This window comes from Centropristis striata, chromosome 5 (assembly GCF_030273125.1).
Source record: "Centropristis striata isolate RG_2023a ecotype Rhode Island chromosome 5, C.striata_1.0, whole genome shotgun sequence".
NCBI classification, from domain to species: Eukaryota; Metazoa; Chordata; class Actinopteri; order Perciformes; family Serranidae; genus Centropristis; species Centropristis striata.
The window spans coordinates 14,937,058-14,957,126 of NC_081521.1; the positions used below are offsets into that span (position 1 = coordinate 14,937,058).

Below are 20,069 nucleotides of genomic sequence, written 5' to 3' on the forward strand. Positions count from 1 at the left end.
GACTGGGTTTGTTTATGGCTCAGTGGAATAGTTTGTCTTTCTTGTCAAACATTTTTTTTCTAAAGAGACTAAACCTATGATGAGCAAATCCAAATTGTTTCTCTTAACATTGACTATATTATTATCAAATAAAATGATAAGTTACACATTTTGCAAAAAGAAAAGAAACAAAAAACAAATGGCTAAATAAGCTTTAATTGTGAAGGTCACTGCCGGAAGTCGTTCATGTAAATATCCATGGCTTGTCTGTGAGCACACGTCCGCACCGAGAGGTTGTTGTGTCTGCTGCTGGAATAAGAAACACTGAGGATATGAAACAGTTGGTAACTTTGCATGCCGTCGTTTAACGGGCGGCTCGGTTAACGGGTTGTTCACCGGTTAGTTGTGTGGCTGGAGGCGGACAGGCTCCTCGCCGTGCTGAGGAGGAGTGAAGTTAATGAAAGCTGCTCGGAGCCTGTGAACAAAGAGCTGCTCTTCCCTCTACCATTGTTACCGAGCGGAGCGCCGATTTCTAACTCATTCAGAGGTGGTTTCTACTGTTAAAGTAAGCTAACTTCTCTGAAGTCTTCCTGTTGTATAAATGGGTTTTAATGATGTTTGGGTCGGTTCATATTCAACTAGCAAATCCCCATAAAGTGAACCACTCGGTTAACTTTAGCTATAAGTTTACGACAATCACATTGGAAGTTAAGGTAGGCTATTGAATTGGTTTGATGACCTCCATTTAATTTATATTGTTTAATTGAAAGATAAACAAGGACTCTGCTAAAGGCTTCTCTTCGTTAATGTTAGCCTGCTAAATAACGCTTAGTGAGTATTCATTCATTAGTCGGTCAACTTGATAAGAGAAAACGCTATTTTGCTAAAACTTCTAACTTTACTAGATTACTTTATGTGTATGCTAGGTATTGCAAATTTATTTTCTACTCTAATAATCACGGCGTCTTATTAAGCCGATGGGAACAACAACAACAACAACAGTAGCACAGAGACCCTGTGGGGTCACAACCACCTTTATTGGCCAATGTGTACACATACAATACGTTTGTTTCATTGCACTCAATGTACCTACTCACAAATAAGCACACCGGATAAGCACAAGGACAATAAATCTAGAAAATAAACAAGTGATCACAGTCATGTCATGGTAATTCAGGGTTTTCAATCCATCGCAACAAAAAGTGATCACATTCTCAGTCGGGTGGTTACACATTGGGATCCACTGGCATTGGCACTTCTTATTGAACTGAATTCTCAATACATACAACTAAGTGCAATGATGATTGCTCAATAAATAAAGCTGGCAAATTACAAAACATGACATGCTGCTTTAATGGATTATATCGATGCCAAATTCATAAGCAGGTCAAAATACCACCTGTTATATGTCAAGCAAAATGACACGAACACTACTTTTTCCAAGACATAGTGCAACATTAAACTGCCATAAATTATTTGAGCGTTGCATTCTTTGTTTATGTGAAAAGCAGCCATTGGGGGGCAGATGGTCAGCGCTTGTTTTTAAATGTGTCATGCGACTTGTATTGACAGGTGAGGGGCAGCCTGGGCTCCAGTCATGACCTCTGGGAATGGGAACACTAACAGCAACAGCAGCCAACAAAATGGAGAGAGCAAGCCAGCCCAGGCCCTAGTCAAGTCCCACATCCTCACCCATCTGATAGAAGGCTTCGTTATCCAGGAGGGAGCTGAGCCTTTCCCTGTGAGTACACCAGCTCTACATGTGAAGTCCCAAATACACTTATTTCTGTGAAAAGATTCTGCGTATGAAACATGGCTAATGCCTTCTGGTCGGTTGGTTGATCAGTTGGTTAATATCCTAACCTCCCACAAAATTTTCATTGGATGGACAATCGCTGGTGTTTATCAGGTTGCGTGTCCACCAAATGATTTTTTCCAGCTGAGAACACCAGGAACTCTACTGATGTCAGTGTTTTTTTTTTAGCTGAGACGCCATGATAATGAATATTCATCAGAATCCTATTCATCAGAATACTTTTCCCGGGCAGGAAATTGCTTAAATGCTTTAAAATTGCATAATTGCTTTATGGTAAAAGTCTTGTTCTGGCCAAAGGGGTCACTCAAACACGTAGGGAGAAAGGACATACCAGTATTTGTGGCCAGCAATATTCATTTTTCTACCATTGTTGTTGTTGCTCAGCATTGAGGTGTTACGGTATGTATGCTATTTGTCCCACCTATCCTCCACTGTAATGTGGTTGGGGTGACTGTAAAGAGGTGCAGCGTTTTAATGCTATGTTAACATCAAACATTTCTCAACTCTTGACGACCACAGATAAAGGTGCCTTGCTCAGTTAGTAGCGACAGTTGTCAGGTGAAAGATGTCTAGGTGAGTTGATTCCTAAAGGAACTGTTTAGTCCACATGTCTACATACAGTGCACCGTGCTTCCGCAGGATTTATTATCACTGTCACAAAAAGGGCCTCGCTGTGGCTGTTGCAATGTAGAAGGAAACCAGTGAGTGCTGTTCTTTGCTCTTCTTTTAATGAAGAATTTTTCATCAGGTCTGATTTAACTTAGCTGTTGAAGCATCTATGCTAACCGCCATTGTTGATTTGAACCTGAGCCTAACTGTTACCTATCTGATCTTGTGAGCCTGAGATTCTCACTGGATCTCCGGATATTGTAAGAATCCAGCTGCGGTGCAAGGTATTGCACTGCACTGAACAAAAAAACTTGTAGCTGTATTTCAGTTGATGAGCTTGGTCGAGCTCACGCAGGGCAAACCCAGCCAGAAAAGTGTCAGAAACACCAGGAAACTTTGTGATAAGGTCAAACAGAACAACACTTATTCATTTAAGGTCCAAGGATCTGTCAATACAGATGCTGAAGTCATTGCATTCTGCATGTGACAGCCTGTGAGTAGTGGGATGTTGCACTCTTGAAGATTTCCACCTGGGGAGAATTTGAAGACAGATTTCAGTCAGCATGTTTGTCAGATGACAAATGACTCAATTTAAACAAAAAAAGAAACATTTATTAACAAAACAAACAAAACATATCAACAGTTGGATATCAAACAATGTGTATGTTGTTCTAGGCCTGGAGGTGAGGGCGCCTCAGATGATCCACATATTGGAAGGGGTTTTCTTTTTTCCGGTATCAGCAGCAGCTCACCAGAGAATGGCAGATGTTGCACCGAGCCTTACCTGCTGTTGGCTCAGTGAAATGGGCTAATTGATCGGCAAACGCACACACGTAACGGCCGATGTCAATACAAGTAAAAAAAACCAAATATCGGCCCGATATATCTGCCGGCCTATATATCGGTCGACCTCTATCAATGACACCTTTTAGGTTCATGGTTCATTTATTGTTGTTACTCAAAAACAAGAAGAGAACAAGATTTGCATTCAGTGTGAAATCAGAATAAAGCTAAAATAGTCATCTAAAATGAAAAAGAAAAGAAAAACATCATATCTAAGAATAAATAAAAGATCACATAAATAGAAGAAAGCAGCATGGTTAATAAAAGCATAGTGTTCATAGCAGCAGCCTATAGTTCACTGAGGTAGTGAAGTAGGGATCAGTAGTGATGTTAAGAGTTTATCAGTCTCACAGACCCTGGGAAGAAGCAGGCCTTGATTGAGACTAGTCCAGAAAGAGCAGTCTGGCATAGGAATCCCTACTCTCCAGATGAGTGAGGGCTGAGTGGATGACAAATGAAATAGCCTCACACGTAGACCGGTTCTTCCTGTTGGCGTATTGATGGGAGTCCACATTGAGGTTGATGCTGTCTTTTATGTGGACCATGACCAGCTGTTGGAAGCAACAATGAAATACATTTTGAGTGAGTTGCAGAGATGCATTGACCTTTAAAAAACACTCAAACTTTTTGAGTTTGCCATTCACAAGAAGCATCTGCTGATGTGAACCATGCCTCGCAAAAAAGAGATCTCTGAAGACCTGCGGTCAGGAATTGTTGATTTGTGTCAGACTGGAAGGGGTTACAAAGTAATCTCACTTCAGGTAGTCACCAGTCCACAATGACACAAATTCTCCACAAATGGAGATGTTTAGTACGTTTTTAGGTCTGATCAGCAGCTATCAGAAGTGTTTGGTTGAGGTTATTGTTGCCAAAGGAAGTTCGACCAGTTATTAAATCAAAGGTTCACTTACTTTTTCCCCCATCACTATGAATGTTTAATGGATGTGTTCAATAAGAACATGAAATATTGTAATTGTTTGTGTGGTATTAGGTTAAGCATATTGTGTTTGTCTATTTTTTGGACTTAGATACAGATCAGACCACCTTTTATGACAAATTAATGCAGAAAACTAGGTCATTTCAAAGGCTTCACATACTTTTTCTTGCCACTATATATTCATTCATCTTTTTTCCATACTCATTATTCCAGTTCATGCAAGAAACAGACCATATTTGTACATTATAATCAGTGATTATTTTCAGTCTTATGCAGTGGGATCAGCTGCAATAATATTTTTCTGTCTGCAGGTGGAACGCCCATCTTTCTCAATTGAGAGCTTAAGGAGACACACTGCAGACTCAAAGATGGATGGCTTCTCACCAAAGGGTGAGTTATGTAGTTTTAAAATGGTTTTAAAATACGGTTTTAACCACTTGATGTTAGTGCAATCAATCAATCGCTGCTGTTAATAATATTCTAAAGATATTATTTCCTCTTCCATCAATGCCCTTCTGTATTAGACCCAGTAGTGCCACCTTTGGATCCATTGTGATATTTTTAATGAAATGCCACAATTTCTCCAAAATGTATCTGAACGAGTCGTGCCAAATTTTCTTACTATTTTCACTTAATACTTAAACTATTTCTTCCAAATTGATAGTTACTAAGTAACTTTACGAGATTTAGGTGAATTGGCTATCATTTTCTGTTTTACAGATGGTGCCCCCAACGAGCTATGACTTAGAGCAAATCAAGTCATATCATTTATTATAATTAATAATTATTTATGATAATTATTAACTATTCTGATAGCCATCTAAGCACACTTTTGAACCGTGAGATCAACACAAGTGTTGCTCCGGTTCATCCTTACATATTTGGTATCCTTATGGGAGGGATAGCTTTATGATAACACCCTTTTATTAACGATTTGACACCCTGTGCAAGGTCATCATTGATTCATAAAAGAGTCATCCTTAATTCCCAACATTCGTAACAATCTCATGATGACCTTCCATTTGTATACCCGCCATATAATTGGATTTGTTACAAAACGTCCTTCTGTGTATATTCAAGCTGGCTCCTTCTGAAGGAACCAAGGATCTCCCCCAACTCTAAAGGCATTAGTGTTTTTACCTGTTCTGATGGATGCACCTGAAGGTGAGGTGTAAGGTCTGCTGACACAAAGAGGGACAGTGATGTAAAGAGTTGTGTGAAGAATGAGGGAGCCAACAGCATATTGAGGCTCTAGGGGCGATCCTTGCGAATGAAACTCATCTTGGCCACTTGTATGAGCAATCTCATTTCATAAATTGAGAGCTTTGCTTTCAGGCACAGCTCCCTCTTGGCCCTCTCAGGCCTGTACACAGCTGAGTGCTACAGGTGGTAATATGAAAGATTGGATACTGTGTGCCAGGTCTTGTCTACACAGATGTCTTTTCAGTGGATGTTAGTGGTAATTATACCTCTGCTATGCCCCTGGTGTTTGTTTATATCCATCTGACTGTGTTTCCTCAGAGTTAAAAGTCCAGCAGGAGCCCATGCTGACCTGTGAGCTGTGTGGCAGGGTGGATTTTGCCTACATCTTCAAAAGGTCCAAGAGGTTCTGTTCCAATGTGTGCGCCAAACGGTAAGGCAGGGCAGGGAAGACATTTCCATCTTTTTAGTTTTCTCCTTTTTCAACTATTCACAGTGGTTGAAACTGTGTCCCAATTATGTTCTCTGTTGCCGATCCTCATGTGAGTCCTTTAATATTTGATATCTGCGGTCAAATGATGTTGATTAACTATGTACATTGGACATTGGAATAATTGGAATAACAGCTCTAAATTCCTAAACTTGGTATACTTTCTTTATATACTAAATACTGAAGGTCCTGGTTGAAACTTAAGTTGATCATCTTGAATTATTGATATATAAATAGAAGTTTGACTGGAAAATGTGACTCCTGAAACTGATAAGATGCCATCAGCTGGAATTGTTGGGACCACTAAACACTTCACTATCTAATCAATACTACTACTATCTGCATAGATGGTGGTTGGATCCAGGTCGTTCCTGTGGTCCTGTTAGACACCCACTACTATTATCTCATCCGTATAAGTCATAGGTCTTATTATAACTGCTACTGCTACAGACATTTCTGCTGTGATTTTAAATTCACTGCTACCATCATCACAGTTCGCATATTGTCTTTAAAACTAACTTTCAGCCTACCATGTTAATTTTCTTTGTAGTTACAATGTGGGATGCACGAAGAGAATGGGTCTCTTCCCAAACCGCAAAACCACCCTGGAGAACATGAAGAAACAAAGAGCAGTGAACGGAAATCACAAAAACTGCAGTTTAGACTCAAGGAAGAAGGTGAGGCAACAGTGAGCTTTGACTTTTATTATTATTATTATTATTATTATTATTATTATTAATAACTGACTGCTATATGTAACAGAAACCTGTATTCTATTGAATCAATCTAACATGCCTTCTTTATCAGACCTTTTTTTTAACTGACATGTTTTCTCTTCAATTAATAATACTTTAATTCTGTAAAGAATCCCTATGTTCTAACACATCTAGAAGTGATTTGGTCCTGTATAAAAAGCTGACGGCCACAGATCTAGCTAAATAGTTAATAATGGTCAAAAGAGCTGGTTCTGTGGTTGGAGCCAGGTTGGACACACTGGAGGAGGTGGTGGAGAGATGACCTGTCAACATGTTCCAGGTCATCTTGAAATACCAGATCATCTGCTACACAAAACCTTTATGCGCCAAAAAAACAGCAGTGGATGGCTCCTCTCTCTCTGTTGCAGGACGGAGAGATACAAAAGATCCTTCTCTCATGGATTCGACCATGTTCAAAAATACATTAATTTCAAGTGAAACAAACAGAACGGAACTTCTCATCAACACACACATGGACCAACAACCTATTGGTTAATGGGATATACACACAGACACGCGTAATAACACACTTCATAAAAATATGCAGGGTACAAATATCAAAGTATTACATGCATATGAAAAGTTATAAAAAGAACAAGTTGTCAGAACTCTTTGCTTAACCCTTTGATGCACAACATATGGACAACCCTCCTAATGCACAACATGGGTCAAAAATGACTCATTCATCCAAATTTGATTTAAAATTAAATGACCTAATACTATAATAATAGTAATTTGTTTCAAATAGTTACTTTCCACACTCATATATTTAATATATTTAACATGTTTATGTATCATTTTGTCACATATACACTGTATCTGGAAGGTTTTCACAGCGCTTTACTTTTTCCACATTTTTTTTATGTTTCAGCCTTATTCCAAAATTGATTAAATTAATTTTTCCTTAAAATTATACACACAATACCCCATAATGACATTTTTGACCCATGTTGTGCATTAGAAGCGTAGTGATGAAAAAAGGGTTTTTATGCAAAAAGTAAGAAATGAAAAACAAAAAATTAGGATGTATGATAATCAAAAACAAATTGATTGAGGAAAAGCTGGAATACTGAATGATGAAATTAATTTATTGCAAAGATATATAGAAAATTAAATACTCAGTCGGGTTACTTTAGACCCATGTTGTGCATCAAAGGGTTAATATCCATTTTAACCTCAGCTTCTTTCATTCCTTCATGGCTTTAAAAGATGCTGATGAGTTATCTCATGCACTAAACAGACATCTGGATACAAAATGAAACACTTTATATTTAACAAGCATATCACAATGATGATGACGTTTTGCCTGAGACCATCATGAAATGCAGTAAGGAAAATAAGAAAAAAATGATTGCATTCATATATGTCTGAGAGATTTAGATTGTTAAGCAGCAACTAATATGTGTCTTAAATGTATATTATTCATTTGCTAAATGTAAAACATTCAGCAATAATGGTCTACATGACTCCTTAAGAGTCCTGGGAGTTTAGGTATAAATCCAGTACAAATTTCAACCCAATCCAGTGAAAGATAAGCAGTTGGTGAGGAAGATTCACAGCTGACATAAAAGTGCACGAAGCGAGTGCACCAATTAAAAAAAGTGTGCATCTGCTGCAGTTTGGGATGCATCATTTCTGACACCAAATATTGCTAACTACTTTGGATAACCAGTATTTGGAGTAGAGCTTAGATTTACCAAGATCCCATGAATTTAATAACTGGGAGGTCCACTGCAGATGTGTTTGTAATGAATGACCCATATAACATTAGATCCCGTCATCATGTCGGAGGCATCATGGCTCCTTTCTGCTCAGTCTTTGACATGTCTTGTATTGTGACTCTGACTGCTCCCTCAGAAGTCGGCTACTGCTGCTCTGTCCACTGGTCACTCGGTCCATCCTGCTCATGGAGAGTCCAGCCAGTGCTCAGACTTATCTGTCTACAAAGGAGCCCTGTCCCCCCTGTCGGCCACGCAGCCCCACAGCTTCCTGCCCAGTGATCCTGGCCAGTGGAACATAGAGGACGTCTATGAGTTCATCTCCCTTCTGCCAGGTGGGTGCTGCCTGGACGCTTCACCTCCACATCCTTTGCCTTTGACATGATTTGAATGATGAAAGAGAGAGGAGGCACGCAGACTTGTTCCTCTAACTGACAGTTACTAATGCACTCTTAATAAACAGTATGAGTGGTGGTCTTGGAGGTCCTGATCAATTCTACAGTCCCCACTTCTGTGCTGATCATTATTGAACATGAGAAAATTGTAATTTCTTGTAAAAAAAAAAAAAAAAAAAACATTTCTGATGGACCTCAAAATATTATATATATATATATATATATATATTTATTTATTCATTCTGAAATAAAGAAACAAAAATAAAAGCTAATAAGTTAAAAACAACTATTCCGTTGGACTTCTCATGCCAACCATGTAAAAAATGAATTATGAATTCTGATGCAGACTAAGGCTGTGTTCCAATACCCATACTTCCATGAGTACACTTAAACGCAGCACACTATCCGCACTTACTAAGTACGCAGATTTCAGCAGGTGAGTGTTGTTCCAAATCTAATACTCCGTGGTGCACTTACCGGAAATGACGCTCGCGACAGCCGCCGCAGCTCGTCACCCGCGAAAAACTTCCGGCTTTGAACGGCGAAAAAATTATCCTTTGTGTTGTTTAATCTTTACTTCTACAATCCGGCAATATGGCTCCATTAACACAGCAAATGTGGAGAATGCGCCAGCGTCGTCGGCCGCCATTACAAACATTTTTTTCGAGCTCTGCCTGGCTCCGTCTCTTCCGCTACGTAGACAAGATGGCGGCCGTTGAGTGCGTATAGTGTACATCGTTCCACACTCAGCGTTTTGACCGTTATGAGGACAACATCCGGGTCCTTTAGGCACACTTCTTTTTGCCGCAATCAGAATCATGCGTACTCAAACCAAGTATGGGAAGTATTGGTATTGGAACACAGCATGAGTGTTAGTTGTCATGGTGATTATCATGATGATTAGGCCATGCAGTGTCCTGTGGAGCGCTGGTGTAGACTGACTGTTTGTGGCTGCAGGTTGTCTGGAGATCGCCGAGGAGTTCCGCTCTCAGGAGATCGATGGACAGGCACTGCTGCTGCTGAAAGAAGACCATCTCATGGGAACCATGAATATCAAATTGGGCCCGGCACTCAAGATCTTTGCCCAGATTAGCACACTTAGAGACTCATAGCCCATCTCACCGTTGACACACACACACACACACACACACACACTGCTCTACTGTGACTGGACAAATACGATGTGCTCAGGATCCCACGTGTTGAGTTCAGGGACTGGGCCAAACTTGTTTAAGTGACATTTTGTCATGGCCTGCTGAACAAGAGGACTTCAGCTTGGACTGTTGGACTCAACTTTTACACTACTAACTTCACTCTGGAGGCAGGAAAACTTGAGCCCATAATTTGACAAAAAGGGTGTGTTTGCTAGACATTTGTTGGGAAAAGTGTCTCATTGAGAACATATTGTTTTTTATGACCTATTACTGTACCCTGGGTTGCTACAAGAGAGGCTTAAGGTTAGCAGTTCAGTTGTTTTAGTATTTCTCAGAAGAGCATGATGGAAATTTGGAGATTTCAGATCTGTGCTTGCTGTTTTAGTCAGTCCAAAAATATACCTGCTTTATTCCATGATCGTATGCTGTGCATCCTGTCCAGAGCTACAGTGACTTTATCCTGATCCAGGACTTTGATTCTACCTATCAAGGCTTTGCACTGCCAACTGTGAACATTTCAGACACTGAGCCGCTCATTAAATTCTTCACAGTGTTTTGTAAATACAAACTCAGTGGATGGTAGCACTTAAAATGTGGAAAAAATGACACCAGGTACATAAATGCATGATTTTTCTCTGACCAAGAACTCATCCATTAAAATCAATACAAACCATAGAGGAAGGAATGTCAAGAAGGGAAGCTATAGAAAAGAAAATCCCATTTCATTTAGTGGTATTGCTGAAATGTCCCCTCCAGCTACCGGTGACGGCACTGAGCACCTCTCCATTTTTGAAAAAGAGCCTGAGCTGTCATTGATTGTACATGGTTGACTGTCAACTTCAGTGCAAGACATTTTTCTTTGTAATGTCATCAGTAGACTGAGTTTCTCAGTTTATTTGTGACTTTATGTTTTCTGCATGCATGTGCGTGCACTTTTACCTGCATAGTACCGGCTGGAATACGTTTTTAGCCAAGAGTGAGGACATTTGGCCGTTCCTCACTTCTTCACAGGCCTGGTTCAGGGTTAAGACTTGGTTTGAAGGTTCAGGTCAGGGTTAGGGGATAAGAAGTGCATTATATCAATGAAGGGTCCTCTCAAGGTAGAAGGATGTGTGTACGTGAATTTTATGAGTTGCTCAGTTCCTAAGATGGCGATGCGTTGACTGTGATGGTAGTTTGAGTCCTGATTCAGAGTTCAGATATCTCCCACAGAGCCCACAGAGTGTGTTCAGGGCAAAACTGGGAATGGTGGGAAACTGCTAGCCTGACTCCATTCCAGTTGGGAAAAAATAAACATCCAACAACTCAAAAGCTCTCTGTCTGATGATATCACACATTCTTACTCAAAAAACAAATCTGTTCTTATTTATACTTCTGAGTCACAGTGTCTCTGTACAGGGCCATGACAACACTGACACATGTAAAATGTGATTGTATGGATTCAGCTCTTCAGTGCCGTTTGAATAGTTTCTACAAATGTTGGGCTAAATTTGATCAGAAAGGGATTCAGCTCTGTCAATTTGGTCGACTTAATATCTGCTTAGACTACTTGTATTTTCTCCTATGTTTTTCTGATGCTTGTTGATAAATGACATGATTTTTTTCATGTAGCAAAGCCATTTTAATGCAGATGTTCTGTTGACACCCACTGGTACAGCTCTGTATCAGGAAAAGTGGATAAGAATGAATGCAAACAGTGATTTTCATTACAATGAGCGGGTAGAGTCTATGCACACACACACACACGACATGACTGTCAGAAGTACCTATGGTGACATATTGACATGGAAATATGATTCGGTCTTGAATCATTGAGAAGTTTGGAAGCTATGGATAGTTCGTTTGTCATTTCAATGTACTTTTACCAAAGTCAAGTGAGTGTCACTGCTGAGTAGCTGTCACTAGAAATGTATTCTAGTTGCTAACTACAGATGCCATAAATGTTCGAAAGGTTGTATTCCAAAGTATAATGTTCTATTTTTAGAAGAAAAAAACAAAACAACCTAATACCCCATCATAATCTTGGAGTAGTGGTATTCCAAAACTGTTGAAAGTTTTTTGGAAAAAGCTTGCTGTAATTTTTACTGGTCAACACTCAAAGGTGTATTTTGTTAACAGTATGTTATTTTGGAATAAAACTGGTTTCTTTAGTGGCAGTTGAGATGCAGTGGTTATTGGGTCACGGCTGTGACTTCACAAGAGACCAGTCGTGGAAAAAGCATTCAGATCCCTTAAGAAAAAGTACTAATACCATGACTCCACTACAAGTTTAAGTCCTGCATTCAAAACTTGCTGAGGTAAAAGTACAAAAGTATCAGCATCAAATGTAAAGTAACAAAAGTAAAAGTACTGTTTTATTTATTTTTTAAGATAGGGCTCATTTTCATACTTGATATACTGTTAGGAGTTTAATTAAAAAATGTCTAATCACTTTAAATTGATCATGTTTTTATGTTAAATCTTGAACTGAAAAGTAACTTAAGCTGGCAGCTAAATATAGTGGAGTAAGAAAAGAAAATTCAAGGTGCTTGTTCATGTCAAGAACCTGGACGTGTTGTGAAAATGACCATATATTTGCTTACGAGTCTTTTCACCAAACTGACAAGTGCCTTGTTCCTCTCCACTAGTTGGATCACACATCTTTGCTGCATGGTGTTCCTCTTGGCTTTGTCCCAGTGTTTTGAGAGGTGGTGACACCAGATGGTTGGTGGGCAGTGTAGAAGAGGTCTGTCCAGGTGCTGTGGGGCCCTCAGTGGAGGCGATAGAACATCAGTGTCACAGGTCTGCAGACTGCTAAAGCACTCCTTGTCCTTTCTCAAGGACAGGCATGTTCTCATTTAAACAGCCAATACATCAGCTGTGTTTCATACCAACAACTCAGAAGACACATGGTTACTGATTTCCCCTTAGGGTAAGCACAGAGGATGTGGAAATGTCCTACCTGGGGGTGACGTACCTCCCAGGCAGAGCAAATAGTGGCAGAATAGTGAGAGCTCTCACACCAGAGCGTCCCCATTGGAAACGGAAGTTACACTCAGGTGGTGCAGATTGATCTGAAACGGTTCAGAGAATTCCAGATAGACCTATTTACCTTAGGGCGCTTTCACACTTATCTTGTTTGGTACGGACTTTAGGACTTTTCAGTTTGATCCGAACCTAAATTCTAGGTGTGAAAGGTGCCGTGGACCACGGTCCGCACCAAAGGACCAAAGTTTGGTCCGACCAAAAGAGGTGGTCTCGGTCCGGACCAAACCAACCAAGGTCCGAACCTTTTGCAGTGTGAAAACAACTTTTTTTTATAGTTCGGACCTTCGTATCAATGACAGGAAGTTTTTTTCTTCTTCTGCTCTCGAATTATGGTACAGGAAAAGACTTTGCCATAATACAGTGATACAGTTTTGGCATGATGAGAAGGCTCATCTTGAGAATACCAAGCACTCTCATGTATTGCTCATTAAGCTGGTGCTGCTGGTAGCAAAAGACCAGCAAAAGTATTAGCACAGGTAAAAGGTGGCTCGCTGGATTCATTTTGTGTAAAAACGTTAAAGAAGTAACACTGAGGTCAGATGCCGGCCGACCTAATAACGCAGCATAACCAAAACAAAATGAGCCGCGGAAGTCCACAGGGAGATGACATGTCCAGTAGAATTGTCTTGTAAAGTCCCTTATTCCTTTTGCAGTGTGAAACCAAAACCAACAGGACCAAATGTATACAATGTAACAGAACATGGACCTTGGTTTGGACTTTCAGGTGTGAAAAAGCCCTTAGAGTACACGACTCATGGTCCCTAAGACATATCCACGTTGTTTACTGACCCTCCATTAATTAAATCCACAAATTCACTTACATGATGTGTTGTTGAGAGTGGTATGAAGGGTCAGGCAAATCATTTAATAATAAATATAATTTTTGTAACAGTATTTTAGGCCAGTTGACAGCAGCAAGCACAACACTGTAAACATTACTGACATTATCACCTCATATTGTTATTAGGAAAAGACTGTTTTTTCCTCCACATCCAGCAGCTACTTTATCAATCATTACGAGTGATCTTTGTGTGCACCAGATAAAAGTGAAGAAATCTTTAGCTGCTAAATGCTCCACCAGCTGGTCTCTCATTGTGTCTTTCTGCTATTTGCTGCCTGATGCTGCTGGAAACTAGCCAACAGGTGGTGGGCTTTAAAACCAAAACAATGAGCTAAAAGATGCTAGAAAGCTCCGTAGAGCTGAGGAGAACTGCAGAGTTGGTGATGATTCTGTGGGTTTGTCACAATGCTAAAGTCCTTACATTGCACAGGTATTGCTATAAAATACTGAAGCTTTAAATGGATCATTAATGAAACATTAAGTACATAATTATTCCAGTATGCTTAAATGACAAAAACATTGCTGCTATAAAACAAGAAATATATAGAACAAAATGCCAGACAACATAATTAACATTTCCTCATAATTCACTGATTTATTCCCCCCAGCTTAAGACAAAATGAAACATTTTTTAAACTTCAGTTTAACAGGATCATAGACAATTCAAGTACAATTTAATCAATAATGGCTATAGCCGTGAATTCAATAAATTAACGTCTTTCTCCCTTAAGGCACACTCAGTAGTTCACATGAAACAAAGAGACTGGATTAAACCCACAACTGAAAATCAAAAAGCTCAACAAACTTCAAGTAATCAGAAAGAACACATACACACCGACACCAGGACAAAAATCTCTATTGACAAAAGAAAAGTTTGTGCCTTATTAATATGTATTAAGGTCGTTGAAGCTAGCTGAATAATCAAATGTACATGATATTGATGTGATGTATTCTTTTTTAAATTTGAGACCCAAAAACAACAACCAATAAGAACCTATTCAAAGAACGGCTTATACATATATAAATGTATCTAGATGTGTTGACGATGGGCAGTCATCAGTTTAGTGAAGGCATTTATAAAACACAATTGTGTCTCAAAGGTACACTGGGTGCCCAATTGTAGCCTCTACTCAAAGAGTGTCTTTTTTAAAAATACATGTGGCAAATAAGCATCTGTTATCTTCTTGGTTAAAACTCTAAAGCATGTTGACTCCTGTCTCCACCCAGTCAGTGACATCACAGCAGGTGTTGGTGTTTGAACTGTATTAAACTTGAGAGCGGAGCACATTTAATTGGAGTTAGCATGTAGAGAACAACTGCTCCAGGACTCGACCTTGTTCACTCAAACAGACAAAAGCGCTATAAGGCTCTTGTTGTTGTTGATGAGTGAAGCTGTAGCACAAAGTAAATATCATATGGCTGACAGGTGAGAACGTTAGGCGAGAAAGTGAAAGCTCAAAGAAAATGTAGAGGATGAAAAGGAGAAAAAAAGAAGCTTCAACAGAAAATCCCAAATCCTGAAGCACCACAGGGAAAACCCCAGAGCTGAAGATACAGACAGCTGATACAATAAAGGATAAAAACTTTAAAATGACTGTCAACATAATAAATGCAGAGTTTTTATTATGGGACACACTGAGTGGTTAAATAGGATGATGCGAATCATGCTGTCACCTCACAGTCACAGTATGTTCAGCTGGGCTTCATTATCACTTATCTGTATGTGGCAGGAAGTCCCCTCTGGTTTAAGAAAACTGGGGGGCAAAAGTGGGGTCAACAATGGTACTACCACAATCGTTACTATGGTAACACAATCCATAGCTTGAGATAGCCTGGGGGTAAGGTGCTAACTTTACAAGCACAAAAGTATTTAGGTCAGTGTCTCATTTTATTTGTGCTTTAAACAAAGTGTCAGTTGTCGGATCAGTTCACAGCATTCAAGACCCCGATTCCAGTGACAGACACAGAGGGTGCCCAACCAGTGCTGTCGTGGTAGTTGATGAGGTGGCTGTACTACTGGCTAGATGGGAAGGTGACTGAGGAGGAAGTGGGTATTGTCTCCTATATACTCCAATGATTTTTGTCTGATAGTTGGGTATACTGTAAACCACCAGAAAAAGACGTGGGAATACCCCGTATACCTGCGTCTACCCTCCCCTACACCACTGTGCCCAACAATCACAGCCACCTTACATAGCTATTGTTCTAGTTTGGAGAGGGAAGAAAGAAGTCCAGATGATTTAAATGATCCCCATTTGAATTATTGCTCAAGTCTTCTCACTGGCTGGCTTATCAGCTGGTTTATTAGTGTGGCCATTAGGAATAGCAAAAAAACACTTCAGCCTACGCACAAACTCATTTGTTTCAAATTAGCCTCACAATTAATGGACTGAAAGAATCATGAAGATTGCAACAGATTCTCCCATTTATCTACAAAAGCCTAACCTACAGTTGAAACCAGAAGTTTACATACACTATATAAAAAGACACATATGCTTTTTTTTCTCACTGTCTGACATGAAATCAGACAATCACTTTTCCTGTTTTAGGTCCGTTAGGATTACCAAAATTATTTCTATTTGCTAAATGCCAGAATAATGAGAGAAGGATTTTTTTAGACAATTTTTATTACTTTCTTCAAAGTCAGAAGTTTACATAGACTAACATTATTATGCCTTGAAACAATTTGGGAAAGCCATCATGGGAAAGTCAAAAGAAATCAACCAAGATATCAGGGAGATAATTTTGGACTTGCACAAGTCTGGTTAATCCTTGGGTGCAATTTCCAGATGCCTGAAGGTGCCACATTCATCTGTTCAAATAATTATACCCAAGTATAAACACCATGGGAATGTCCAGCCATAATAGCGCTCAGGAAGGAGACGGACTCTGTGTTCCAGAGATGAATGTGCTTTGGTCCAAAATGTGCATATCAACCCAAGAACAAAAGCAAAAGACCTTGTGAAGATGCTGGCTGATACTGGTAAAAGTGTGTCATTATCCACAGTGAAACGAGTACTGTACCAACATGGGCTGAAAGGCCACTCTGCCAGGAAGAAGCCATTACTCCGAAAGAAACAAAACAGCCAGATAACAGTTTTGTCAGACCACAGGACATGTCTCCAAAAATTAAGGTCTTTGCCCCTGTGTGCATTTGCAAACTGTAATCCGTCTCCTTCCTGAGCAGTATGATGGCTGGAAATTGCACCCAAGGATGAACCAGACTTTCGAAGTCCACAATTCTCTTCCTGATATCTTGGTTGATTTCTTTTGACTTTCCCATGATGTTACACAAAGAAGCAGTGTGTTTCAGGTGTGCCTTAAAATACATCCACAGGTGTGTCTCCAATTAACTCTAATGTTGTTAATAAACCAATCAGAAGCTTCCAAAGACATGACAGCATCATCTGGGCTTTCCCAAATTCTTTCAAGGCATAATAATGTTAGTGTATGTAAACTTCTGACTTTGAAGAAAGTAAGAAAAATTTGTCTAAAAAAAATCCTTCTCTCATTATTGTGGCATTTAGCAAATAGAAATAATTTTGGTAATCCTAACGGACCTAAAACAGGAAAAGTGATTCTCTGATTTTATGTCAGACAGTGAGAAAAAAAAACATATGTCTTTTTATATAGTGTTTGTAAACTTCTGGTTTCAACTGTATCAGCATCTTGTGTAAGATGACAGAATCAGAGGAAAATATTTGGAGCAGTTTCACTGGGCTAATATTATCTAATATCGGTGGTGATGGGTTTACATTGGAGTTAATGGTAAGCCTGGTGTGTGTGTGTGACACGCACGCACGCACGCACGCACACGCGCACATGCACGCGCACACGCGCACACACACACACACACACACACACACACTACAGATCATTTAACTTTGAGCAGCTATAATTTAGTAGATGGCCCCAGTGTGTACTTTTGACAATTCAGTGGTAAAAGAAGATGTGTAGGCACTGAGATGAAAAGATCCTTCAATTACAATGTAAGTGTGGTATCGACAGGGTTTACTCACAGACAAATAACATGCTGGTTTTATTCTGCTCCAATGCAATAGCTCTATGGATGTCAATGTCTGTCCAACAACTATTTGAGGGATCCCCATTAAATGGTGTCATGGTAAATCATTGTTCTTATCAACAAATGTCAGTATACTAACACATTAATCCAAGCTAGTCAGCATGGCAAACATTACATTAACTTCATGGTTGTGAGCACATTAGCATGTTGCTGCCTCACAGACCTACTAGAGACATTCTTCTTGCTTTTCTTGTATGCTTCAAAACCCACTAACTTAAATATTATCTTTGGAAGCTACCAAATTCTACTTTTGTCAATTAGCAAAGTTGCCATCACAGCTGTTCAGGGGTGGTCAGTTTTAGTTATTGGGTATAACGGGATCCTATACATCATGGGGCATACCTTTAAGATTATCCTAATCATTCTGGGCAAGGTTGGCTAAGTAGGAACTCCACATCATTATGTTTCGCTACGTGTGTGACAGAAGTTGTAAAGTTGCCTCGAGGGTCTCGAGAGGGAGCTGTGGCAAGTTTTATAGATGTCCTTAGGTCATGTTACTCGAGTCAGCACTGGTTTGGTATGAAGACTACAAGTTTGAAAAGAAAAGGGATTAGAAAAAAGTGCACTATCAGACCTCTGTAGGCTGCAGCCCATAGTTAGTTTCCAAATGAGAAAATGTGCTGTTTTTTTATTCTTTCATTGAAAATCTTCAGGTTTTGGACTGTTGGTCAGACAAAAGAAGAAATTGAAATATATAAACTTGTGATAGCCATTTTTGAAGATTTTCTAACAACTTTTCTAAGCAGATTTACCCTGACAATCATTATTTACAGCCTTATTCGTTTTTAAAGTGACTCCCAGTTTTAAAGCTACAGCCTGGACATTGTCTCCCGGCAGATCTGTGGGTGCTATCACTCCACAGGATAGTAGTAAACTGTAAATGTAAAGTAGATGTCATTCAGCACCAGCACACCCATTAATGTGTCCCAATGCTGCCAAAGAATAAGCAGAACCACTACCACATGTTGAATGTCGCCATAGCACTGTAGCGTTCAAGCAGCAGTCCTGGTGTCACAGCAGCCATCCTCACTTTTGTGGGCGACCTGGTGAAGTCAGAGTGGAGGATTAGAACGGCCAGGAATCTGACTGCCACTACCCAACCCAACCACACCGCTCCCAGGAAATATGGAAAAATAGAGCCAAGCTGAGAATGAGACATATGAACGGGGCACTGCAGAGTTTGAAAGATCAGTAGTGAAGAGCCAAAGCCAACCCATAGATTTCTTGTTAATTTAATTGAGTGATTCAATATAAAACATCATCAAAATGCAGAAAAAAAGGAAAAGTAGATAGACTTCTGGCAAAGTGAGCAGTCCATGCTGATAACTGACAAACATTAAGCCTGCAGCACAAGCTCCTCTAAGTGTCCAGCAGGTCAGAATCTTTCTGTAAACAAGTAGCCGTATTACAAGACAAGAGACATTATGGACTTTTAGCACCAACTTGCTATGCTCAGTTCTAACTTGGATTTCTGCTCTTTGCAGGATACATTTGCTTTTGGTTGATCCATGACAATCATCTCACTTAAAGGAAGAATAAGATGTTTTCCAAGTTGGGTTTTAATTTTTGTAGCTCTGGACAGGTTAAAAAACCCTCACAGGAGTAGTCAGATGATCAGACAGGTTGGAAACAAGAGAAACTGTGTGCACAACTGCAGATGTTAGCTGTTCACCACTGTTCTTCCTTCAAAAAGGCTGATCTTAAGGTTTGCTTCCAGTCTGTCTCATACTCTGTGTGGGACCTGTTTTTCACCATAATACTGTGTTTCCAGAGTTCATGGTTATTGTAACTAATAGTAGTGACGACCAGAGTTACAGAAATTAAACTCAAGCTGTAAAAGTTGTCCTTAAATAATAATCATTTTACAGGACCATACCAATGTAATGACTCATTTACTACAAACCACATTCATGTGACTGTACTGTAAACCAGTAATGTAAGCATGCTTTAGCGTTCCAGTTTTAAGCTTTCCGAAAAAATTTTTCCTGTGTCCATGGAGTCAATGCCTGCCATTTTTTCAGTTACAATATAAAAATCAACTCTGTAAACTTGTTTTAATTAGGTCATGAATCCCAGTGGGCATTAAAGCTGCTCTTATTTTAAGTTTAAAGATACCATGTGGAGGTGTCTTGTAAAACTAAAATTATGTTTTTTCAACAAGGTGGTTTTTAGGGGGAGATAGCAGGCCAACAGTTGATGTCACATAGAAGTGGTAAACATC

General features: G+C 39.6%; 2 protein-coding genes across 2 annotated transcripts in view; one reads left to right on the forward strand and one right to left on the reverse strand.

The window, feature by feature from the left end:
* Positions 1-269: 269 nt before the first annotated feature.
* On the forward strand, positions 270-12,535 carry LOC131972325 (polyhomeotic-like protein 2). The gene is made up of 7 exons (XM_059334139.1): positions 270-544; positions 1,552-1,720; positions 4,496-4,574; positions 5,706-5,817; positions 6,425-6,551; positions 8,487-8,682; positions 9,700-12,535. Exons 2-7 carry the CDS (start codon positions 1,577-1,579, stop codon positions 9,852-9,854), a joined length of 813 nt encoding a protein of 270 aa, XP_059190122.1. The 5' UTR covers positions 270-544; positions 1,552-1,576; the 3' UTR covers positions 9,855-12,535.
* A 5,054-nt stretch (positions 12,536-17,589) lies between these two features.
* Positions 17,590-20,069, reverse strand: part of kiaa2013 (KIAA2013 ortholog) — a 38,089-nt gene continuing 35,609 nt past the window's right edge. Inside the window, exon 4 of the mRNA XM_059334143.1 lies at positions 17,590-18,891. Within this exon, the coding sequence (XP_059190126.1) occupies positions 18,841-18,891 (51 nt within the window). The 3' untranslated portion in view covers positions 17,590-18,840. The remainder of the gene's footprint in view (positions 18,892-20,069) is intronic.

Bases quoted from the DNA above. Each gene is read 5' to 3' on its own strand.
- LOC131972325 (XM_059334139.1), top strand. From the start codon at position 1,577: ATGACCTCTGGGAATGGGAACACTAACAGCAACAGCAGCCAACAAAAT. The intron at 4,575-5,705 runs GTGAGTTATGTA...GTGTTTCCTCAG, and splicing joins GGATGGCTTCTCACCAAAGG to AGTTAAAAGTCCAGCAGGAG. The intron at 6,552-8,486 runs GTGAGGCAACAG...CTGCTCCCTCAG, and splicing joins GTTTAGACTCAAGGAAGAAG to AAGTCGGCTACTGCTGCTCT.